This window comes from Pituophis catenifer, unplaced genomic scaffold, assembly GCF_029215685.1.
Source record: "Pituophis catenifer annectens isolate HBS135680 unplaced genomic scaffold, rPitCat1.0.hap2 SCAF_1, whole genome shotgun sequence".
Taxonomy (NCBI): domain Eukaryota; kingdom Metazoa; phylum Chordata; class Lepidosauria; order Squamata; family Colubridae; genus Pituophis; species Pituophis catenifer.
In genome coordinates this window covers 19,578,085-19,604,750 of record NW_027256881.1, presented here as the reverse complement: position 1 = coordinate 19,604,750, position 26,666 = coordinate 19,578,085, and the positions used below count along the sequence as shown (strand labels likewise).

General features: G+C 39.1%; 1 protein-coding gene across 2 annotated transcripts in view; it reads left to right on the top strand.

Moving 5' to 3' along the window:
- MTMR4 (myotubularin related protein 4) overlaps positions 1–26,666 on the top strand; it is a 55,470-nt gene that overhangs the window by 12,442 nt on the left and 16,362 nt on the right. For both annotated transcript variants that reach the window (XM_070932119.1, XM_070932120.1), the window contains 6 exons: positions 13,336–13,425; positions 22,494–22,610; positions 23,918–24,000; positions 24,863–25,029; positions 25,225–25,321; positions 26,137–26,250. In XM_070932119.1, coding sequence (XP_070788220.1) covers positions 13,336–13,425; positions 22,494–22,610; positions 23,918–24,000; positions 24,863–25,029; positions 25,225–25,321; positions 26,137–26,250 — 668 coding nt within the window. The remainder of the gene's footprint in view (positions 1–13,335; positions 13,426–22,493; positions 22,611–23,917; positions 24,001–24,862; positions 25,030–25,224; positions 25,322–26,136; positions 26,251–26,666) is intronic.

Genomic DNA, 26,666 nt, shown 5'->3' with positions numbered 1-26,666 from the left:
GAGTGGGAAAGGCTGTTTTCTCCTTTCCCAGATGCATAGAGAGGATCTGGAGCCAGGTGAGAAAGGCTTTCCCCATCCCCTCAGGCCCTCTGGAGGCAGGAAACAGCCTGTTTCCCTACTTCTGGTGGGCCCAGAAGGCCCAAAAATCAGCTGGCCGGAGCGCATATGCGCACCAGAGCTGAGCTGTCATGCCCACTGATATGGTTACGCGTGCCACAGGTTTGCCATCACAGACCTAGATAATCCCAATTCATACTTTTTGATATTCTAATGTTTTCATTCATAATTAAAACCTACCCTTTACTTCCCTGAACATATTTATGAATTTTATTCTACAGAATGAAACTACTTCATTCAAACTTTTTTTGCAGTTCATTCATTAGTTAATACTCTACCATATATTCCTTTTTCATTACAGATTGTAATTTTCCTATGCCATAATCTTCACTGTGTGGGCCCACAGATACTGACTTCCCATTATGGCATTTTCATGTAATGTTTTTTAGTAACTTAAAGAATTTGTAGGCTTGGTTACCTGCCCCTCATGCAGCATTTCCTGCTAATGGGAAAGTCTGTAGCAATTGCCCAGTATGACATAAGTGCACCAAGGTCTAGTTTTATTCCAAGCATGCTCACGCAATTTATGTGAGGAACTGTTTCACCCCAGTGGGATTGCCCTGCCCCACCTTTGCTGGCAGAAGTGGCATGCTGCTGACTCTGTTGGTCAAGGAATTCTTGCTAGCAGGGTCCAGGAAGAGAGCCTTTTCCGCCATGGCTCCCACCCTCTGAAACATTGTGCCCCTTGAGCTGAGATTCCCCCACCTACCCACCCACAATCGTGGCCTTCCAGAGGGGCCTTAAAACTTGGCTCTGCCGATTGGTCTGGAGTCCTGATGGAGGTATTCTATACTGGAGGTGGTTAGTGAATTAGAAAAGATTCTACATCCACCCCATTGTATATTACTTCTTTCTTTAGCCATCTTTGTTAATTTTAATGTTAATATTTAACATTTTAACATTTTAATGTTTTGTATTGTTTTTATTTTGTAAGTTGCCTAGAATCGCTAGAAGGCTAGATGGGCAGAATGTAAATTTAAATAAATAAATAAATGCATTCTATGGAAACTGATCTCTAATCTAGAAATCTTGTAGTTGCATGCACTTTTAGTGATGCATCAAGATTTTACAAAAAGTTGATGGTTGAAATTAAATGATAAACTACAAAAGAAATAAATGTGAAAATGTTTATTTAGATACAAAAATCGAAAGTGTAGATATAGGATGGGAAGCATCTACCTCAGAAGCAGAACAGAAAAAGATTCTGTGTCCTCAGTGAATTCAAGCCATACATAATACGGCTCTTTTGAAAATGTATATAATTTTCAGATTGTATTAGCAGAAAAGTAGTGTTTAGCTTACAGGAAGTAATAATCCATTATTCTATGTTAAATTATATGTGGAATGTTAAATTGAACTTTAGGTGCTGCATTTTAAGAATATTTGCAAATACAGATTATCCTTGATTTACAACAATTCATTTAGTGACTGTTCAATGTTACAATGGCACTGAAAAAGTGATTTATGACTGCTTTTCAGACTTATGACCACTGCAGCATCCCTTTGGTCATGTGATCAAAATTCAGACACTTGGCAACTGACTCATATTTAGGATGGTTACAGTGTTTTGGGGTCATGTGATCACCTTTTGCAACCTTCTGACCAGCAAAGTCAGTGGGGAAGGCAGATTCACTTAACTACAATGTTACTAACTTAACAACTACAGTGATTAACTTAAAACTGTGGCAAGAGAGGTCGTAAAATGGGGCAAAATTCCCATAACAACTGTCTCGCTTAACAACAGAAATTTTGGGCTCAATTGTGGTCATAAGTTGAGGACAACTTGTAGAAGCATGTTCAGAAAAGAGCAGCCTGCATAATGAGTGGTACAAAAACCAAGTCTTATAATAGTCAATGTTAAGAAAAAGAACAAATTAAAACAAGCTATGATGATTGTGTTGCCTGATAGAACAAAGTTGTTCTTTGTTGTTTTCAAATACAAGTCCAGAACCATAGAAATTATGGTGAAATAGGGACATTCTTAATGATGAGCTAATTGGCAATGGAACTGAATTCCAAGGTTATAGCCTCTGTCAAAGGTATTGTACCTGCTATAGTGGCTGACTCCACTGAAGTATTAGGTTTCTTACATTTCTTTTTTCTATCCAGGAAGGATTAAGAAGAGGGATGCTGAAACGAGATAGATTGCGAATATGGTGAAGTTAGTTGGAGGGAAGAATAGTTGATGATTAATGAGAGAAAAAATGTAGCATATTGAACTCATATTGAGGGAAAGGTTTTTAAACCTTAAAATAGATCCCGAGTGTCAAAGAATTATCACTGTAGAGAAGGATTAGTGACCAGAATAACAGAGTTGAAAGGACCTTGGAGGTCTCTAGTCTAGTCCATCCTCTAAAGCAGGAAACCCTGTAGCATTTCACTCAAATGGTTGTCCAATCTCCAGTGACCAGATAGGTAGTTTTGTTTTGTAGGGTGAAGGTTTAGTAAAATCATACTTTTGTATTTTAGATTATACTCATCGTTGTCAGTCCTTAGGTATTGTGCACCAGCAAGACATAGTTAAAAAATTAGTCCACATTACTTACAAATATGACAGTAGAAAATAAAGAGAATTTCCTTTTTATCTACGGGTGGTGGGACCCCATAACTGAAATGAGTGGTGGCAGCTTAAACAAAAAAGGGTGATAATGCTGCACTTGGAAACTGTCTCTGAGGAGTCTAGCTATTAAAAGAACTATGGTATCAAATGCGCAAGAGAAGGGGTAAATATTTGAGCCAGAGAGAAAGGGCTGTTAGTACTACACCATCCTGGATTGCTGATTCTGTTTTGAGCAAAAAATTGAACCAGATGACTGCCAAAGTTCCTTCCAACTGTGATTCTATGAACATGCACATTAACTTAAACTCTTTGACATGATCTTTGTGTTTCACACAAAGCCTACATCAATAACTTTCTCAAGTTGAAGATTTTTGATAGAAACTGTACTCTGCCCACTGTGCATATGCACTTCTGTTCCTGTCATTTTCTTTTAAGCGTTGCATAAGTGGGGCATTGGAAGCATTTTGTATCTGTTTTGAGGTCATTTTTCTTTGTCTGAATCATCATTGGATTTCAGAAGAAAAAAAAATACCTTAATTGTCTGTTGGGAATATTGAGATCCTTAACATTTGTGCTATTCTTCCTGCTAAGCTCTCAGACTTATGATTTATAGGTAGTCCTTGACCTATTTGAAACTATGACAGCGCTGAATGAATGGTGGTTATGAATGGTCCTTGAGGCTCCAGCAATCCCAGCATTGCTGCAGTCACATGATTATGATCTGGGTTTGGTAACTGTTTCACACTTATGATCAGTTGCAGTATCCCACAATGACATGACCACCGTTTGCAGTCTTCCTCATTGGCTTCCCCAGAAAGTCAGTGGTTAAAGGTTGCAAGTCCCTGGGGTAAGTCTCCCCCACCTGTGCATCATTTCTCAGGCCCTCTGCGTTTGCACTATGCTTTTCATGTATCTCCATGCCATGCCTCTTGTGCACTCCTGCACATCCTCCCCAAACTCGCCACATCTTTACTCATTCCCTTCACACCTCTAGCACTTCGCGGGTGGCTAGAAGGAGAGCTGAGCAAGCGGCAAAGCGCATAGCATATCAGGGCAGATGTTGGGGAGGCGGTGTTTGTGAAAATGGGAAGCCCCTGGCTCCCCAGTGCCTGCCCTAATGCGCTCTGTGCTCTGCCCACTGCTCGTTTGCTCACCTGCCTGCTCAGCTCTCCCTCTGGCCACCCACAGCGAGTTATTCCCATGGTGAGTTGGCCATGTGGAGTTGTCTTGCAACAACTTGGCGGTGGCAACTTTGGAGGAATAATAAGAGATTTGAATGGCAAATTACTGTATAAAATTCATTTTACATCTGTGTCACCAAATCATTAAAAATGAACCATGATCCAGAGGTGGTATTCAGGTTCTGACCAGTTCTGGAAAACCGGTGGAAATTTTGAGTGGTCCGGAGAACCGGTAAATACCACCTCTGAGTGGCCCCGCCCCCATCTATTCTCTGCCTCCCGAGTCCTAGCTGATCAGGAGGAAATGGGGATTTTGCAGTAACCTTCCCCTGAAGTGGGGTGGGAATGGAGATTTTACAGTATGCTTCCCCTGCCACGCCCACCAAGCCACACCCACAGAACTGGTAGTAAAAAATTTTGAATCCCACCACTATTATGATCTATTGCCGTGATGGCAAATCTGTGGCAAGCATGCCAGAGGGGGCACGCAGAACCTTCTCTGTGGGCATGTCTGCCGTCGCCAGCTGCTCTTCTGGTTTCTGGCACACACGTGTGCCAGCCAACTGATTTTCCTGCGTGGCAGAGCCTTGGAAACCTGAAGACCAGCTGGCCGTGCTCATGCATACGCCGGTTACTTGGTCTTTGGGTTTCTGGGGCTCCAGTGCATGTGAAGACCAGCTGGCTGGCGCGCATGCGTGTGCCGGAAACCAGAAGACCAGATGGCCGGCATGCACATACACAACAGCCAGCTGGTCTTGGAGTTTCTGAGGCTCCAGTTTGGGCACTCGGTGCTGAAAAGGTTCGCCATCACTGATCTATAGGAACACCATGATAGACTCCTAGCAACCACATGGATAGATTTTCTTCAAGATGATCTATCCCAATGGTTCCCAACGTGGGGCCCATGCCCCACAAGGGGGCAATTTGAACCTTGTTTAAACCACGTTAATGGCCTTTTAGGCTTCTTCCGCGTGAGTAGAGTTCACTTTTTCAATAGTAAGAATTATATGTCATGGGATGGCATCAGGATTTTAGAGATGCTTAGGTGGGGCATGTCCAAAAAAAGGTTGGGAACCACTGATCTAGCCTAACGTGTTCTTTCAAATCTCCCAGTGTGCACTCATTGTCATCATAACTGAGTCCATCCATCTTGTTGGTTGTCCTCTTTTGTTCCACCTTACATCAGATGAAAACTGCAACTTTACTAAATTGTGTTGGAAGGTTACTCCTCAATTTACAATTTGTTTAGTACTTATTCAATGTTACAGTGGCACTAAAAACATAACTGATGACTGTTTTTCACATTTATGATTGTTGCAGCATCTCTGTTGGACACTTGGCAGCTGGCTCATATTTATGATGGTTGAAGTGTCCCAAGGTCACATGATCACCTGTTGTGATCTTCTGACAAAGTCAGTGGGGAAGCCAGTTTCACTTAACAGTCATGTTACTAACAACTACAGTGATTCACTTAACAATTGTGGCAAGGAAGGTCGTATAAACTCACTTAACAACTACCTTGTTTCCCCTAAAATAAGACATCCCCTGATAATAAACCCAATCAGGCTTTTGAGCACATGCGCTAAAATACACACACACACACACACAGAAAATAAGTCCTCCCCGAAAATATTTAAATGCATGCGCAGCTGGTCCCCACCATTTCCTCTGATTAGGGTTAGGGAGCTGGAAATGAGGTAAGATGGCAAGAGGAGCCCCATCTTGTTCCACGCGCCCCAAAGTAAGACATCCCTGAAAATAAGGCCAAACACTTGTTTCGGGTTTCAAAAAAATATAAAACAGGGTCTTATTTTTGGGGAAACACGGTATCTTGCTTAGGAAAAAAAACATTGGGCTCAATTGTGGTCATAAGTCGAGGACTATGTGTATTGCAATTGCTGCATGTTCCATTTTGGTGGAAGTGTCAAATTATTTTTTCCAACAGATATTTTGAAATATGAAAGATCACTCATCAGTTCTTGATAACAAATCCTTTGTGTTTATGTGCACCTTTGAGTCAGACTTTTGCTGAATGCAAAAAGATCAGTGTATCATGAAAAACAAGCATGCAGGTGTATAAGTGGAACATGGTTCATCATTGAGTAAGGCATAAGACAAAGATTTATGGTATCCTCTTGATTGTTTAGTGTCATCATCATCAACTACATCAATCATCATCATCGTTTTAGCCATAGTCTATCCACTGCAGGATGAAGGCTTCTCCCGCATGTTTCCAACCAATATGTTCCTGAGCTTTCTTTTGCCAATTGAACCTGCAATACTTGCTGATGTTGTTGATCCATCTCGTTTAGGTCTCTTTCATGGATGCTTTTTATTGTTCTCTAATCCATGTAAAGGTCTTTCTATCTTGTCTTGTAATGCTGAGCATGTATCTTTCCATGGCTCTTTGCACCACTTGTAGCTTTTGTATCAATTGTGAAGTTAGAGTCCATGTTTCACCAGCATATGTTAGAATAGGTAGCACACACTGATCAGAAACTTTTCTCTTCAGGCATAGGAGGAGGTTCTTGAAAATTATGCTTAGCTTGTTGAATGCCTACCATTTAACACACCTTTCAATTTCCTTTATTGTATCACCTTCCATTGAGATTTGTAATGGTCTACTACGTCTAGTTCTTCTCCAGATATAATTTTTTTCTTTTGTTGATGAATTTATTCTTTTTCAGGTTTATTTTTAAGCCAAATGGTTCTCCTAATTGTTTAATATATTTATGGATAAAAGAGTAAGAAATGTTCATAGTGATCTTAGTAGTGTTATGGTTGAGAAAATATGAATATTTTTATATGTAGTTGAAACAGTTGCTGTCGGAACACCTGAATAATTTACAGTGACAGTTAAATGGTTAAGTAGCACAAGGGAGATGGATCTAAAAATTAATTGATTAAAGAACAAATTACCTACAGAAGATAGGTAATTGCAAATTATATATAAATGATGAAAATCTAAAGCAAATGAAAGAATTTGGTAAAATGTTTATAAGATGGAAAAAATGGATAAAGAATTTTAAGACATGCAAACTATGTTTGAAAAGTAGTGAGTAAATAGTGTTCTCTTGCAAGGAATAAATGCCTAAATAAATGAAAATGGTTGTGTGTAAGGATATTCTTCCTTCTACTTTGTTATATGGTAGCCCATATTGAATGTTAAGAAAAACAAAAAGTAAATTGTATACAATGAGAAATTTAAGTGTATGTGATAAGGAAGAAAAGATATGGTTAGGAATGAATGAGTACTAAAAGAATAAGGATTGAATACAAAAGTGAATGACCATACAAAGGAAAGATATGAAAGGTATAAAGAACTGTAGCTAATGAGATTCATGTAAATTTAAAAATTAACTTTTGAAAACTTTACTTTTCCAGAAGGCTTTTGGGGACTGATGGTAAATTTACAGGGACATATATACATGTACATATATATTATGTATGTCAATGTGTGTGCATTTGTGTGTGTATCTTTGTTTTTTTTACTGCCTGATATTTTGTTGAAAAGTAAACTGTATTTTTGTTTTATTGTTATTTTAACATTGTAAACTATTTGGAGTTCTCAAAGATGGAGGCATAGAAAAATTGTAAATTTATAAATTATTTGGCTTGTTATTTCTTCCTCCTTTTCTATGCTCTACACAATGTTGCTTATCTTGAAAAGGAATAATGTGATGGCTATGAATGTTTGTAGAAATTGGCAGTTTCTCTTGGGTCTTCAAAAGTGGTGGACTTCTTCCTGTATTTTTTGTTTAATTAGAATTTTCAGACAGACCATCTCTCAAGTGTGGTACAAGGATGGATTTTTTGTATTATGAGGGGATTGATTTAGATCACCTTTGTAGTCCCTTTGTGATTCTGTAGGTTTGCCTCTGAGTTTGTAACAAACCCAAAGAAATCCCTTCACCTATACCTACCACAGGTATAGGTGAAGCCAATTTAGAGTAAAACTTAGGTATTATGATATTTTAAAATTAATTTTGTCTATTTAATGTATGTCCCAGAAAAGCTTTAGCTGTAGGTCAAAGAATATGTTGAAAATGAAAATGAAAATGAAAATATACAATTTGTGTACACAGTTGTTGCCTGATTATGTCAGGTTTTCTGTGAACTGGGGACGTTTCTGAGATGTCAGCTGTATATTCTTTGGCACATAGCCAGAGGAGATTGCAGGCCTAGCTAGCTATGCAGCAGAGCTGGCAGATCCTGTGTCCCTTTGGCAGAGCTCTGCCAGCAGGATTCCCGTCCTTACTGTGGGAATACAAGTGCCAAGCTGAATCCTTACTGCTTCTTTCTCTTACTGTAATATACTGAGCTAGGCGGCGGCTGCTATTGTTTCCAGACATTCCTGCACATGCTGCCTGGCTGCTAAGCTGCATACCAAACAGTCTTGTGCTGTAGCCCCACGATAGAGGACAATGAGAATTGCAGAGCCATGAATTCTCCTCCGTAGGCTGAAGTGATGACTCCATTTTCTGTGTTTGCTGTCAGGGAACCCCTAGCATGGCAGAGCTTCATCTTGGTTTCATCAGAGGGAGGTGGAGTCTCTCTTCCTCCTCCTTCTCCTGCCTTTCCCTCCCCTCCATTGTCGGCAGCTGCTGAAGCAGCCAGCGCACCTGCTCCTGTCTCTGGCGACAGAGATGCTCTAGCCGTGCTTAGGAGGTTGCTTTTCTCACAGTCCGTCTGCCTGAGCCATTTATGCCAAAGGGGGCAGGAGGAAGCAATGCCACTCGCATGCCCCAGGTACAGCAAGCTGCTTTGGAAACGACCATGACTCTGCCGGGCCGTGTCTCCTGTTCCATGCTGAACTGCTTTGTAAGTAGGTTCCCTGTTTCCCACCCTTTTCTTCTCTCCACTGACTGCATGCAAGGCTGCTTCTCCGTCTGCATTTCTCTCTGCATTTGATATTTTGGGGTGGGGGTGGAGCGGCGGAGCCAGGAAGAAAATGTACTGTCTGCCTGGAGACATCTGGCCCTTTTTACAGCTCTCCCTACTGCTTGGGGAGTGGCTCTTCTTCCCCATTCTTCTTCCTTATCTTAATTTTACGTGCTTCTTGTTCATATCCTAATTCTGTTTTTGAATAATTCCCAGAATACGTACCTCGTCTTCACCTGGACCTTAGAGGTTCCAGTTGGGGATGCCAAATTTATTCCAGTGATTTCACTGAAGAAAACTGTCTGAGCAAAATGTACAAGGAGAAGTTTGGTTTTCATAATCTAGGGCATCAGTGTATTCCAGTATATTGATGTTGGCCTGCTGAGAACAGGTTCACATTCACCTACAGAACCTGTGATTCCCACTTTCTGGCTGCTTTGTGCTTCATTGAATCACAGCCATGTAGGTGCCAAAGAGATGGCTTAGATTTACTGAGACTTGGGTCTTCCTATTAGAATTCCCCACTGTGCTTGCTAGCATGTATTAAATCATTTTGTGATATAAGGGAAGATGCTTCATATTTCATACCCACTTCATACCAATTGAAGCTGGTCTCATAAGGTGGGCAGCATTTGGCAGCATTTCTCAGTACAGTTATTCAGCATGGTGATCTACCTCCTGAGTACATCCGGCTAGGATTCTGACCTGAACCTGATGAGAAAAAAACTTGAGGAAGAAGCATAATAAGAAGAAAACTTATCTGAAAACATGAGTTTGTTGGAGAAGTCATGGGAATGTTTGCTGGGAGGCATAAGGGTTTCTCAAGGTTAGTTAGCTGTTTACAATGTCATATAGGTGAAAAGTTGTCCTGATTCTAGCTTTGATGATATTGTGTTGGTACCCAAGATATACAGAACCTGTCCGTTGCTAGTGTGCCTGAGAAGAGGTTTAAACGGGCAACCGTAGGGAAACATTTGTTCAGTGACAGAGCAGACCAAATGTTAAAAGCATGACAGAAATTGTATGATTCACTCCATCCAATTGGCACGATAATTAATAAGAGTGCTATATATGCAGGTTAATAAAAGGGAATGGATGCAAAAGACTGATCTAAGCCCTGAGATTTCCCTGGAGGTGTGGTCTTGGGCTTTATAGGTCTGGATCTGGTCAGTGCCTAAATGGGAGGCCAATTTAGTTTCATTTACTGTAAGTAGCAGGATCGAGAAATATAATGGAGAAATGTGAACCATTTCACAGGGTTCTGAGGTTTAATTTAATTAAGATATGAAAACCTGTGCTATTTATGGAGAAAAATAATTGAGTACGTATTTAGATGAGAGAAAAGCAACATCAGGTATCTATGAAGGGGTATGTGTCTGTGTAGTAGCTTTGGCACAGCCTATAATGTTTATATTTCCAGGACCCATATGATAAAGTGTGCGTGAACACACATAGTTGTAGATTAAGAATAGTTTTAGCAGTTTCATCCTATATGATGGGATGTTTCTGAGCATATCTGCCTGTCTCCTAATAGTAAAATGCCATTGGGAATGATAAGAATAAAATACTTGGCCTTTGTGTCCATCCATTTGAATATCAGGGACTTGTATTTTAAAATTATGATCCATCAAGATGTTGAGATCTAATACACAACACAAACACAACTCCTTTATGCTAAGAGCATTCCTATCATGAGTTAGGTGCTATCATCTTGAATCACATTCATTGCTACCTGACATACTGTGTGTCTTATGTTTGCACAAGCAGTATGCAAGATATATTGAATAGTTATTTATAGGAGAAATAACTTTTGACTAGAAATAACAGTTGTTTAATATATATCGCTCTCTCAACTTTTAAGTAGATGTTACTGAAAGCAACTTTCTCCCCGATTTTTGTTTTATTGTCATCTGACCTTTTTTCCTTAATTTCAAATGGCTAATATTTTTTTAATAAAATGTGAATTTATTGATATTGTGAAATATTAATGTGAGCAAAAAAAACCCTTTGTGAAATATTTAGAATGATTGATGTTTTAGTGTTGAATTTCAAGGGAAGGGTTGTATCATTTTCAAGAAGTTTCAAGAGGTAAAAAACGTATTTAGATGAACTGACACTTTATTAATATCTGAGGGCAGAAGTGATTACTGGATTAGCAGGAAGCAACTCCATATCACTAATTAATTTTACACTCCTGATCTTCAAGAAAGGCATAAAAACACATGCTTTCTTGGGGCACACAGAGGAGCACATAACTGTAGGGCTGTTTCATTAATTTTAACATTCTTCCTTCTTTTAACTTTTATATACTGTTTTTATCCTTTTTAATATTTTATTGTACACTGTCCAGAGTCCCTATGTGAGAAAGATGGATAGTTATTAGATATGATAGATAAATATAAATAAATTCGGTTATCAACTTCAGAAAATAGTGTCTCCAGTTTCAAATGGAAATGTTTGTGTCTATAATGAGCTAACATTTTATGATAGCTCCACAAAAGCTTTACTATTTTTAAATCTGTGCACTTAACGTTATTTTAATAAAGCTGGTTTAATGCTGCTCTTAGTGATAACAGTTGCTTATACTTGGCAATGAAAATCTTATATCTGGTGAAGAAAAATGGAATACTGTTCCTGTTCCATACATGAATATAGGAACATTTCAGGTTACTGGACCACCTATATCAGCATGATCTACCTCAGAAACATATATCAGGATGAAAGTTCTCATACAAAACTACTTTATACCAGGTCAGAGTAATAATCCATCTGCCTCAATATTTTTAGACAGACATTTTTCCTTGTCCTACTCCCCCCTCCCCCCCATAAACTGGACCTCTTCAGTTTAGTGCATATGCACTTAAAGGTCAGTGCTGGTCCTATCAACAAAATCTAGGATTAAATCCATTTTCCTCTTAGTATTTTCTAAGAAAAAGTACCAGGCATTATAAGAAAATCCATATAATTTAGAGCCAGATAATATGAGTTGCAAATACGTCAAATGCCTTGATTTCTCAGATATTCTTTTTAGAGGTGAATATTTATCTGTTAATAGTCTACTTTTCCTTCCAAACAGTTTTAACAACAGAGAAATTCTTCATCTTTATCCATCATGATCATGTAAAAATATGCAGGCTAATCCTGGGGCTAGTTCTGAGAATTTGAAGTATTTTCCAATCATGCAAAGCTCCTATAGCTTATTTACTTAAGAGCTTCTTCCATACACTGAAAAAATTTGATTTGAAACTGAAAAATGCAATCTCACCTAAGAAACTGCCTGATGGCTTTCCTGGATAAATAAGAGCAGTGTTAAGGAAACTTTATTGTTTAGAATTTTTAAAATCCCTACTTGCACAAATCAAGGTGATAAATTTCAGCCAGACTGGAAAAAGTGACAGGAACCTATCCACAGAACAAATCTAGCTCACGTTAATAACCATTTAGTCTCACCAACCTCTTTTCTATAGCCTTATGAAACCTTCACAATCTGATAATATTCACTTTCATGGCCTATTGTGGACTTTTCAGTGGTATTTGATTCATTATTATGGGAAACAGGAACATGGATTAGATGATCATTTTGAATATAATCTCAGAGGGGTCCACTTATCATTATGATTATTAAAATAACTTGGTTGTTGAAATTATAATAAAAATATTTTTTTTAAAAAAATAGAATATCACTGGAAGCCTATAGTGGACTTCGATTAGGTCAGAAACCTAAGTTTGTGGGGGAATATCAGAAGATCCCTCAAGTAGAGGTTAGGTCGAAAGTTTCAATTGTAAAATAGAAATACAGAAATAGTTCCACTGTAAATTGAAGAAATTTAGCTCAGTTTTTCCAAATTGTCGTTACTGCTGTTGTGGCTGCTGCTACTATTACTACGCTATGTCATTTTTGTACATTATGAATGTTTGTGAAGCTAGTGCTGGCCTGTTAATTATAAGAAGGAGCTAAAGGGACACTGTTGGAATTACTAGTTGATTAGGAATGATTATATTTGTTTGCCTTTAATCCCAAACTGGTTTATTGTACATCTATATTATGGTTAGTAAAAGTATTAAATTACATTTATGGCTATTGGGTGCTTGGAGAATGTATAATATACAAGACATCAACACTATATGTGGGTTGTGCATATGAGAATAGTGGGGATATAGTGGTTAGGAGAATGGACACAAAGAATTCTGATTAATATCCACCCTCATTCATGTAAGTTCACTGGGAAACTACAGGTAGTCCTTGACTTACGACCACAACAGAGCCCAACATTTCTGTTGTTAAGCAAAACATTTATTAAGTGAATTTGCCCCATTTTATGACCTTTCTTGCCACAGTTGTTATGTGAATCACGGCAGTTGTTAATAACACAGTTGTTAAATGAATCTGGCTTCCCTGTTAAACGGTCATTAAGTGAACTGTTGTAAGTCAAGGACTACTTGTATTGATCAATCACTATATCTAAATACAATGTATCAATCAAAAATTCCATGAGACAGTACTATGTGACACCTTGAGTAAAAAGATGGAATTCATAAAGAAATAAGTAAAAGTTCGATATATTTTGACAGGTAATGTTTCTGTTTGGTTTTTAGGGTGAAGAAGGCCCCCCCAGTCTAGAATACATCCAAGCTAAGGATTTGTTTCCACATAAAGAACTGATTAAAGAAGAAGAGTCTTTACAGGTAAGTTACTTGGGTTTCACTAGCAAAGGAATGGTGTATAATACAAAACCATATGTCTGAAGTAGGGACAAAAGATGCACACAATATATTTTTCCATACAGTTGGTAATTGAGGAGAATAAAATACACAGTGCATTGAAAAAGTATTACAACCCCCTTCACTTTTGTCAGTTTTGTTATGCTGCAGCGTAATTCTAAAGTTGTTGAAATTCATTTTTTTCTCATTAATCTACATTCCGTACCCCATAATGATAAAATGAAAACAGAATTTTAGAAATGTCTATACATTTATTAAAAAGAAAAAACTGAAATATCACATTGGCATAAGTATTCAGACCCTTGGCAGTAATTACAGCCTCAACTCTTTTTGGGTATGATGCGACAGGCTTTGCACACTTGGATTGGAGGATTTTCTGCCATTCTTCCTTGCAAATCCTCTCAAACTCAGTCAGGTAGAATGGCGAACATCAGTGGACAGCCATTTTCAGGTACCTCCAGAGATGTTCAATAGGATTCAAGTCAGGGCTCTGGCTGGACCACTCTAGGACATTCAGAGTTGTCCCTAATCCACTTCTGTCTTGGCTGTGTGTTTAGGATTGTTGTCATGTCGGAAAGTGAACCTTCAACTCAGTCTGAGATCCTGAGCGCTGTAGAAAACCCTGACCAGTCTGCCAGTCCGTGCTGCTGAAAAATACCCCCACAGCATGATGCTGATGCCACCACCATGCTTCACTGTTGAGATGATATGCCACGTGATAACATATATCAGATATAACATTTAGAATTGAGGCCAAAGAGTTCAATTTTGGTTTCATCAGACTAGAGAATCTTGTTCCTCACAGCCTGAGAGTCCTTCAGGTGCTTTTTTGCAAACTCCAAGTGGGCTTTCATGTGTTTTGCATTGAGGAGAGACTTCTGTCTAGCCACTCTGCTATAAAGCCCAGATCGGCGGAGGGCTGCAGTGATGTTGTCTTTCTGGAATTCTGTCCCATCTCCACACAGGATCTCTGGAACTCAGTCAGAATGACCATTAGGTTCTCGGACACCTCTCTTACTAAGGCCTTTCTCCCCCAATTGCTCAGTTTGACTGGGTGACCGTGTCTTGGAAGAGTCCTGGCTGTATCAAACTTCTTCCACTTGAGAATTATGGAAGTCACTGTGCTCTTAGGACTCTTCAGTGCAGCAGAAATCTCTGAGCATTGCAAGCAGTTCCTTCGACCTAATGGCTTTTGCTCTGCTACAGTATGCATTGTCACCTGTCAGGCCTTCAATAGAGAAGTGTTTGCCTTCCAAATCATGTCCAATCAATTTAATTTATCGCAGGTTGACTCCAATCAAGGTGTAGAAACATGTCTGCAACAATCAAGAGAAATGGACACTGGACTAAATTCCAAGTGTTGTTGCAAAGGGTCTGAATACTTTATGCCAATGTGATATTTCAGTTATTTCTTTTTAATAAATTTACAGAAATTTCTAAAATTCTGTTTTTATTTTGTCATTGAGTGTAGATTAATGAGAAAAAAAATGAATTTCAACAGCTGTAAAATCAGGCCTCAGCATAACAAAATTGACAAAAGTGAAAGGGGTTCGAGTACTTTCTGAATGCATTGTATGCCTACAGCAGTAGCTGCAAGTACTTACTGTTATTCAAATGCCATTCAAGTCTTTTCTATGCAGATCTACATATTTTAAAAACTGCCCCATGGTTCTCCTATTTTGAGGACAGAGTATTAAATGCAGCAGGATAGTATGGGACAGATACTTTTTCTGTTTCATTATTCTCCAGAAAATACACACACAGCACAAACTCCAAAGAGCACTAAATTCCTGGGTGATTGATATTACAATGAAAAAGAAGTCAACCAGGTACACAAAGCTCTTTTGTAGCCCAATTCAAAATGTATATAGATAGCCATGCCTAGAAACCAGATGGAGAGAGGATACACTTGCAGCAGTTCTAAATGGTTAGCAGAAGCTGGACTAATCCCAGTCATGAGAATCTACTGGAGGGATAGGGATGAGATCAAGAGCATCAATTGACATTGATTCTTTGATAAAGTGACAAAATTCGTGGACCAGAGGAATGCTGTTGATATAATTTACTTGGACTTTAGTAAAGCATTTGATAAAGTAGACCATAACCTACTACTAGATAAAGTAGAAAAATGTGGGTAGACAGCATCACCACCAGATGGATTCGTAACTGGCTGACCAATCGCACTCAACGTGTAGTCCTCAATGGAACTGCATCTTCATGGAAGGAAGTAAGCAGTGGAGTACCCCAGGGCTCTGTTTTAGGCCCAGTGCTCTTCAACATCTTCATCAATGACTTGGATGAGGGGATAGATGGGGAACTCATCAAATTTGCAGATGACACCAAGCTGGCAGGAATAGCCATCACTCCAGAAGATAGGCTCAAGATACAGAAGGATCTTGACAGACTTGAATATTGGGCATTATCTAACAAAATGAAATTCAACAGTGAAAAAACCAAGGTTCTACATTTAGGGAAGAAAAACAAAATGCACAGGTACCATATATGTGGTACCTTGCTCAATAGTAGTAACTGTGAGAGGGATCTTGGAGTCCTAGTGGACAACCATTTACATATGAGTCAGCAGTATGCAGCGGCTGCCAAAAAAGCCAACACAGTTCTGGGCTGCATAAACAGAGGGATAGAATCAAGATCATGTGAAGTGTTAATACCACTTTATAATGCCTTGGTAAGGCCACGCTTGGAATATTGCATTCAGTTTTGGTGGCCATGATGTTAAAAAGATGTTGAGACTCTAGAAAGAGTGCAGAGAAGAGCAACAAAGGTGATTAGGGGACTGGAGGCTAAAACATATGAAGAACGGTTGCAGGAACTGGGTATGTCTAGTTTGATGAAGAGAAGTACTAGGGGTTACATGATAGCAGTGTTCCAATATCTCAGGGGTTGCCACAAAGAAGAGGGACTCAAAAGTATTCTCCAAAGCACCTGAGGGTAGAACAAGAAGCAATGGGTGGAAACTAATCAAGGAAAGAAGCAATTTAGAACTAAGGAGAAATTTCCTGACAGTTAGAACAATTAATCAGTGGAACAACTTGCCTCCAGAAGTTGTGAATGCTCCAACACTGGAAGTTTTTAAGAAGATGTTGGATAACCATTTGTCTGAAGTGGTGTAGGGTTTCCTGCCTGGGCAGGGGGTTGGACTAGAAGACCTCCAAGGTCCCTTCCAACTCTGTTATTCTATTCTAATTGTAATAGAAGCCCCACCCCTTTTATGTGCATGTGATACCCCTGATCCCAATCTTTGACTATATTATCATCAGTATTGTTACTGAGGCACCTTAGGTTGTCCATATGGCAAATATTCAAGAAGAGGGAAAGCACTATTTCAGCAGAATAACTAAGGGCAACTCTAGACTGCCTTCACAGCACGCTGGGGGTGACTTAATATCATGAGAACATGTCCCTTAAAAAGCTTTGATAAGTGGGATGGAGGATGAGCACTTAGACTTCCCAAAATATTAGTGTGACAATCCTCAGTAGTTTGACCAAATGGCTTTAAAAGGAATTAGAATCCAACTATTGGTTTTCTATGTCTTAGATGGATGCAAGTGTTGAAATTTAGCTTTCTAGATTGACTAGTCACTAGTATATATCCACATTTTTTGTTCTTTAAATTACTTTTTCAAACTGCTCATCTGCACATACTGTAGCTGCTGTATCTTGGTTTCCTTTGGTTTATAAGGATGTTTTAAGGAAATTAATTCACTTAACAAGGTTGGTTTTTTTTTTTTTCCACCTTGATTTAAAAATGGTCATATACCGGTAATTGAATTCTGTATAAATATGGTACTATTGAATTTCAAACAGATGGAGAATTTCAGTATTACCATTATTGAGTATATATCCTCAGTGATGGTTTGGAGGGGGACAGGTGAATTTTGCTGTTAGCCCTAGGAAAAAACGGATCATAGAGAAAAGTGTGGTCATTGGTCATCCAGTTAATGAGCTTTTCTTTCCTCCAGAGACTGACAAACTTTTCTTGAAGAGGAATCTAAAAATGGGCATTCTTGGCACAACATAATTAAAAATTTCACAGGAATGAATTTAAAACATGCATTTTTCTTTTGGCTTGTGTAATTTTTTAAAGACCTTTAAAATTATTTTACATCTCATAGTAAGTCCGCACAGTCAGATAAAACAAAAGGTTCACGTCAGTTTGGAACTTGCTAGTCTAGGTATGAGCATACTTACACCATTGTTTCCTTTAGATTAAAAACAAGAACAGTGATTTAAAAAAATACTTCATCTGCTTCCTATGAAGTACTGTTGAGCTTTACTTCAATTTTGCTATATCATTTTGGCCATAAAGACTTGTAAGAGAAAAAACTACTTCAAAGATACAAAATGAGCTGTGAAAATATTAATTAAATATGGAATTTTAGTACACTCTTATGCAAATTTCATATCCCCTATACATTTTCATATAGACCTGTGAGTTTCAATTTTCCAGTTAACCAGAGCAAAGAAATAAAACTCAATAAAAACTACCGTATTTTTCAGAGTATAAGATGCACCTTTTCCCCCCCCAAAAAGAGGGTGAAAATCTGGTTGCGTCTTATACACTGAATGTATCCCCGCCCACCTGCCGGCCCCCACCCTTCGGAGGTTGTCAGCCTCCATTTTCTGGCGGTTCTAGGCAGTGGAGATCCTCACTTCCACTCAAATTTTGATAACGAGCAGCACATTTATTTATTTATTTTATTAAATTTCTATACCGCCCTTCTCCCGAAGGACTCAGGGCGGTGAACAGCCACGAGATAAAACACATAAATACAAAAATTTAAAATAAATTAAAAACGAATTAAATAATTTGGCTGAATTTAAAATACCCCATAATTTAAAAACAAATTAAAATTTACATTTAAAAAGGGGAGAAGATTTAGGCCAGGCCAGCTTGATGAAATAAAAAAGTCTTAAGCGCGCGACGGAAGGTGCGCAGATCCAGGATCCTCCGTATCTCCGGGGGGAGCTCGTTCCAGATCGTAGGTGCCCCCACAGAGAAGGCTCTCCCCCTAGGGGCCGCCAGTCGACATTGTTTGGCCGACGGCACCCGGAGGAGCCCCTCTCTATGGGAGCGTACTGGCCGGTGGGAGGCTGTTTGTGGTAGCAGGCGGTCCCTTAGATAACCAGGTCCTAAGCCATGGAGCGCTTTAAATGTGATAACCAGAACCTTGAAGCGCACTCAGAAGACCACCGGGAGCCAGTGCAGCTCGTGCAGGAGAGGTGTTACATGGGAACTCCACGTCGCTCCCATAACCATCCGCGCGGCCACACTCTGCACCAGTTGGAGCCTCCGAGTGCACCTCAAGGGGAGCCCCATGTAGAGAGTGTTACAATAGTTCAGACGAGAGGTGACGAGGGCATGAGTGACTGTGTGTAGAGAGTCCCGATCTAGAAAGGGACGCAACTGGCGGATCAGGCGAACCTGATGAAAAATCCTCCCGGTCATGGCCGTCAAGTGCTCTTCTAAAGACAGCCGTGAATCCAGGAGGACGCCCAAGTTGCGAGCCCTTTCCGTGGGGGCCAAGCACAGATCTTTTTATCCATTTAAAACAAACCCTATCACCCTAGGCGCATTTAACTGGAGGGGGTGGGGTGGGGGATGATTTTCATGGGGGCAGAAGAGGGACTTGGCACCGAAGGCTCCACTATTGAGATGCCCCCATCTTCCTACCAATAGCCCTAGGCGTTGAAAGCCTGGCTTTCTCACAGCAAGGCCTGATAGAGATGCAGCACTTCAGTCCTCCTGGATGCTGCCATATCGTAAACACGGTGCCGAGCTTCCCGGCAAGCCCGCTGTGCCTTTGCTGCCTTGGTCAGAGCCTGATTCCGGAAGCGGCCCGGGGAAGCGCGGAGGTCAGGACTCGGCGAAATGGGCACTGCGCAGGGGGCATAAGGCAAGGCACTGCCACCCGAAAACACTGTTGCCGCGATCTCCGCCACCTGGAACCGCCCAAAAACGCGATGTTCTTTTTTTGCCTCCGCATGCCCCGTTTTTGGAATCAGGGAGGAAAGTGTTTTCATTGCCAAGCAGAGGTGGTCATTCTCTGCTAATATTCTACCAAGGTGTTAGTGACAGTGCATTTCATTAGGGATGTCATTTATTTACTTACTAAAATTATATGCCACCCTTGAAAATAAAGACTTTCCCAAGTTGACTTTTAAAACATGTTTACAATCACAAACCAGATTTATTAAACATATTTTAAAAATTAAAGTAGAAAACTTTTGGAATTTGAAAGAGGTGAATCTCATGGAAATCTTTGCAACAAATCTTTTTAACCCATTTCAGCAATTCATTAAGAACAGACAATGAAGATAATCCATATGACACTATTGTAGTAAAATTACACTATATGAATTATAATTTCCCTAAATTGTTTTGGATGAGTTTTAAGTAAATTAGTATATATTGTCCAATTAGTCAGTCCTTCTGTTTAAAAATGTTTGAAGAATTCAGGAAAAACACCCAACAATCTTCCCCAACATTTTTTTTATTGGCTCATTTTCTAAAACATTTAAATGATACAATTCCTCTAGTTAGTTTCCACTTTTATTATCGCAAAACACTGAAAAACTAAAAACTATGTATTTTATTAAATCCGTATGTTCGACTATGGGTAAATTAGATAGAACAAGTTTTTCTTTAAAATCGATGTATGAAAATTATGCCGTGGAGGAACAAATCTGCCAAAATCCTGTGATCATTTATTAGGTATAATAACAATACTTTTGTAAATGTTGCTATCCTGTTTCCTTTTGGATATATTAAACATATAATTTCTCAGTAACTCAGCACATGTATGAATATATAATGCATATATGCACTCAACATTGTTTGGGAGGATTTTTTGTTTTTTCCCTGGATGTATTTTTTTCCCGTGTGTGTGTGTGTGTGTGTGTGTGTGTGTGTATACACACACATACGTGGGAGAAGACCCGAATAACCAAAGACCTACATACAAACACCTACATACAAACACCCGCGAAAACCTGAGAAAACATATCTATCTATCTATCTGTCTATCTATCTATCTATCTATCTATCTATCTATCTATCTATCTATCTTGTATTTTTTCAGAGTGAAGCAGCATAGCCTGAATTGCACTCCAGTCTTGTGGGAATATCCTGACCTCTGTTCAACATTGGATGTGTTAAATTTTCTAGTTGTCCAATAAAAAACAAATAAAAAACATGTTTAGCCAATAGGAAAGACATCCCTTTAATATTAAAGCTGGAAAAAAAGCTTTTTTTAGTTCAATGCAAATGCAGTGCAGACCAACAACAAAGACCTTTCAAACAATTAATTATTAATGTCACTTTAAAATATGTCTATAGAGATTATTTTAGAACTGAGGAGAAAATGAAAGTCGTTTACTTCTTAATTTTAATTTTAGGAAGGGTGCATACATCAGAAGTTTTAACTGCTGTGCATCCATTTGCACTATAAATACATAGTAGATCTGGTATCGTTCTTCATGATATAATTCTCTTAGGATTTTCTTATTATAATATTTCTTACTTGTTCCAGTCATTTCCAAATAGATGTTGTCATTCTCTATACGCTTCCTAATAAGGTGCCAGTGACAATGCTTTTGACCTGAAATGTTACTTTTTTAAATGATATAAATGGGATACAGTACCTTTCTTCAAAATAAAAACATTGCCAGGACAGTTCACAAAATATTTCAAAAATAATTTTTAAAAAATGTAAGCTAAAAGAACAGATTAAAGTACAAAACATTAAAGCAAAACCAATTTCCAAAATTAAAGGCAATTCTCCACTTAAGTACTAGTCCTGGGGATCAGATGAATATCACCATGTAATTGTCTTGGTAGAAGTAGAGAAATGGTTTGCCATTAACCTCCTTCTAGGATGTTTTTCAGGTTCCCACTATAGCCTTTACAAGTAGTCCTCGATTTAAAAACATTCGTTTAGTGATTGTTCAAAGTTACAACGGCACTGAACAAAGTGCCTTAGTAACTTTTTTTCACACTTATGACCATTGCAGCATTTCCATTGTGATGTGATCAAAATTCAGACGCTTGGCAACTGGAATGTATTTATGACGGTTGCAGTGTCCTTGGGTTATGTGACCACCTTTTGTGACCTTTTGACAAGCAAAATCAAAGGGGAAGCCAGATTCATTTAACAACTAACAGGTTACTAACTTAACAACTCCAGTGACTCACTTAACAACTCTGATAAGAAAGGCCTACAATGAAGCAAAACTCACCTTAACAAATGTCTTGCTTAGCAATGGAAATGTAGGAGATGAGCAGGCTGAGCCCACGGGAGGGGTCAAACATGTCATCAGCCTCGAGACTCTTTGCACCCACAAGACATCTCAGTCCATCCCACCTTGAATTCTATTGACTCTTTTCTACCTCCAATTTGCTTTGGCCAGATTCCTGTAGAGAGCATAAGCTTGCAATAAACCTTTATGTTCATTTGAACTGCCTGGTCTTCTGATTTTCCCATGCTTCATAGGAAATTTTGGGCTCAATTGTGGTCATAAGTTGAGGACTACCTCTTGTCATGAAACATCGTGGTAATGTCCCATTTAAGTACCAGGCTTGACCTTGCTCATTTCTGAGCCCAGACATGGTCGCCCAGAGACCACCACCGGCTGAAACATCTATTTCTAGGCGTAGTTTAAAACTCAAAAATGTAGTAGAACGCTTCATTTGCTACATAACAAAATTAATATTAAAATACCCTGGAAAATAAAACATAATTGCTTAGCACTGAAAACAGGCCAGGGTTGAGGGACACCTGGAGTAGAATTTCTGAGAATGATATTTTAATTCAGGTAGGAACAAAATAAAAGTTTCTTCAGATAATGTATTCGCAACACATTTAATACTAGAAATTTGGGCTGGAAAACAAGTGTTTAATTTGTCTCTTTCTGAACGGAGCATTCCATTGGTTATGTGGAGATATACTATATTTCCCTGTAGCCTTGCCTGGTTAATCGGCAACTACTTTAAAGTGTGAATTTCCCTTTTCTAGGTTCCATTTACTGTGCTACAAGGAGAGGGTGTGGAATATCTGGGCCATGCAAGTGATGCCATCATTGCCATCTCTAACTACCGGCTCCATATCAAGTTTAAGGATTCTGTAATCAATGTAAGTCTTCTTAATATACTTTGTGGTTATTTATGGCAGAGCTGATAGTTTCCTATGTTAATCTTTTTTTTCTTCTTTGAAACAAATTATGTAGCTTATCTTCTCGCTGAGCTGCAAAGCAAACTTGAAGAGTCCCCTGTCCCAGTGGGCCCCAACCTTTCCAGTTGCGTGACCTGGAAGGGGTGGGGGAGGAGAGGGGATGGTTTTGTGTGAGTGGTATGTGTAAGTGCAAGCACCTGCCACTCACCCACCACTTGTGCAGCCCAGTTCCAAACGGGCCAAGGCCCAGGGGTGGGAACCCCTGCTCTGTCCTTTAGCTCTCTTGATCAGACAGCTTCAGATGTCTCAAGTGAGGTACCACCATGCCTTGCAAAATGTTTCAAAGAGAATGTTTGTCAATTTGGGTTAGGGAATTATTTCTTTAAGGAAGAATTGCCTTCATGAAGGCAAACTCCTAGCATGATCTTTGCTTTGTTTATGGAAAAGCTGTAGCTTCAGATTGCCATCTGCTTTGAAAGGAGTAAGCTGTGCATATTCAATGATAAAACATGGTTTCTAATTGCATTGAGATTCATACATTTCCGATATTCATTGGCTATTCCTTTTTTACCATACATTGGACAATTTAATCTATCCCCTTCCCTTCCCCCCTCCCAGGTTACACTGCTTAATGGATAGGACCTGGAACATGTCAACTCTGCCAAATCATACAGGCCATATCAAAGTCACAGAAGGCAGATAGTTCTTTAGATAACCAGCCCTTGTGCTATAGGCTTTATAAGTAATAACCATCACATTGAGTTGTACCCAGAAGCCTTCTGGTAACTAGTTGACCATAGAACAAAGGTGTTATGAGGGCTCTTATGAGATGTCCCCATAATTGCCCGTGCTGTTGCATTTAGGAATAGTTGACACTTTTATGCTTCTGAGTGGTTTTCAAGGACAGCCCCATCTAGAGTGTATTGCAATAGCCCATGCATCATATAAGCAAATACTGTTTGACTCTCTGATGGACCTCCCAATCCAGGTGAGGGTGCAATTGATGGACATGGTTAGTTGTTAGTGAAAGTTCATTTGAAAAGGATGAAAAGTTAGAAACTGCCTTGATGTCTCTTCAATACTATCCCTACATTACTAAGGAAATCTGCTACATGCCAAATTGAGTTTATTCCTGCTCCTACTATAACTTACAACTAATGTTACTGTTTCCATAATACCATTAGAATACCTGATAAGATATTAGGTTAGCTTATTGTCTAGTTGACTGTCTACATACCTGTTCATCCATCCTTTGCCTTTGTTTTTAGGTGCCTTTGAGAATGATGGAAAGCGTAGAGAGTCGGGATATGTTCCAGCTCCATATTGTCTGCAAAGATTCCAAAGTAGTCAGGTAGGGGATGTCTAATAACATCTTACTCCTAAAGTTTGGTGAGACTCAGCAAATGTGATTCGCTCAAACTAGAGGTGGATAACATGCGGCCTGCAGATGTTTTTGATTTCCAGCTTCTGACAACATATGCCAGCATAGTTATTGGTGGAAAATGTAATCCAGCAACAAACTGGGATACTACGACTTTTGCTCTGAACCATGATACTGCCAGGTTCCTGTCACTCTAAACATAGAAGCTGCCAACATGAAGTAAAGGAGCCTTGGTAGTACAAGGGTTTAAGGCACCCTGTTATTAAGCTGCTTAAGACCAGCTGCCTGCAATTACTGCAGGGTTCAAATCTCGCCAAGGCTCAAGGTTGACTCAGCCTTCCATCCTTTCTAAGATAGGTGAAATGAGGACCCAGTTTGTGGGGGCAATAAGCTGACTTTGTATAAATATACAAAAGGATGAAGGCTATTGCTGAGCACATTGTAAGCCGCCCTGAGTCTTCGGAGAAGGGCGGCATATAAATCAAATTAAAAAAAAAAAAAAGTAAAATTCTTTAATCTGTTTGCTTTCCAGCAGTGGACAGCTAAGAGTCTTGGAAAATATACATAAGCAAAGGCTCAGTTTCTGCCATAGTTGATGGCAATTAATAGATCCTCTATTGTAAAAAAAAATTTTTTTTTTTGTTAGCTATCATTGCTAAGTTTCTTAAGTGATTTCAGTAGCACTGCAGCTCTTTGTGTCAGGGAGTCCCTAGCATTTTTATTTTTCAATAGGTTGTTTTCCCTTCCCTTTCCCCTCAGGAGTTTACCTGAAATTCCCTTGTCAGACCATCTTTCCTAGGCACTGAATGTATGTGTACTTCTGTTTCTGTAGGTGCCATTTCTCTACGTTTAAGCAATGCCAGGAATGGTTGAAAAGGCTGAGCCGAGCCATTGCACGCCCCACCAAACTAGAAGACCTATTTGCATTTGCTTATCATGCCTGGTGCTTAGGAGTTTGTACTGATGAGGAAGACCAGCATGCCCACCTTTGCCGCCCAGGTAAGTTGTTATGAGTTACATTGCATCTACAGCTATAGATCCAAGCCTCTTGAAAGCCACTGTCCAGGGTTAGTTATGCAACCAATTCTATCAATTCCTAGTTGGATATTGTAATACAGAGATCTGTTGAGTTATTTTGTCATAATTTCTGACAAAATTGATTGTTGTTGATGTTAATTACTGTTCGTTTTGCAGGAGACCATGTGAAATATCGGTTTGAAATGGAATTAGCTCGAATGGGCTTTGACTTGCAGAATGTGTGGAGGGTTTCTGACATCAATAACAACTACAAGTGAGCCTTTAAATTTACCAGATAACTGTAAAGGGGTGGTGGTGGTGGTATCAACAGCATTATATCCTTTGTCTTGTAAATGCTAGGATGTAACGGTATAATCTTATAGCTAGACAACATGTAAAGCAGTTCAAGTTAATGTAATATTAAAATATCTATCTTGTGATAATAAAATAGCATTTATTGTTATTTTATGTGTTATTACAGTGGCCTTTTCTCACTTGTATCTCACAAACGTATCCCAAGAACTTCTTTTTATATTCCTATGCCCTCATCACATTGCATGTCTGAAAGGAGACCCATATCTATTGTTGCTTGTCATTCTATCCTTAGTGCCTTGAGTCAAATTAAAATTGATATTGCTCTTATTATTATATTTATGGGGATTCTAACAGTTTTCAGCCATAATATCACCAATAGTATGAATCTGGTATAAGTAATCTGTTAGTACTTTTGATGTTTCATGTTCATCCAAAAGAACATCAGTTTATATGACTATTAGTACAGAATCATAATTGCAGCTTTTGTATGATTATAGATCAGTCTTGAACATGGCTGACTGGGGAATTCTAAGAGTTGAAGTCCACACATCTTAAAATTGCCAGGGTTGAGAAACACTATTATAGATAAACTAAGATCATCTGTCATCTTACCTATTTATGTAAACTAAAGAAAACTTGAAAATACCAAAAATATTAATTAGTTAATTCATATGATCTGGCAAGTTAAAGATTTGGAATTTGATCTTGGTTTTTTATTCTTGCCCCCTGCCCCATAATCAATTTCTGATCATCAGTTTGAATTTTCCTCCTTAGGTTATGTACCAGCTACCCACAGAAACTTTTGGTTCCTGTTTGGATCACTGACAAGGAACTGGAGAATGTAGCTTCTTTTAGATCTTGGAAGAGGATTCCAGTGGTTGTTTATAGGTACAAAACTCATGTCTTGTAAGAAGGCCGTGCAAAGACTTATGTGTCAACTGAAATCTTATCAGTAGGGTATTTTTTCTAATACCCTAGTGATAAAGTATTCTTTCTTCTAATTTTTGTTTAACTGTGTAGCCAAGCTCTTCTTTAAGATTCCATTATTAACACTATTCCATTAAATCAGGGGTGTCAAACTCGATTTTATTGAGGGCCACATCAGGGTTGTGTTTGACCTTGGGGGCTGGCTGAGTATGGCTGGGGTGGGCATGGCCAGCTTGACGTCACTCATGTCGGGGCATCCCTCCCAGGCTCGGTTTTCAGCTGCAATGGCCTCCTGCAACATGTGGCCCTCCTGAGCTCCTTTTTCGCTGGCAGAGCACACCTGGGCCGGTCCTTCACTGTTTCCAGGGCATTTTAGG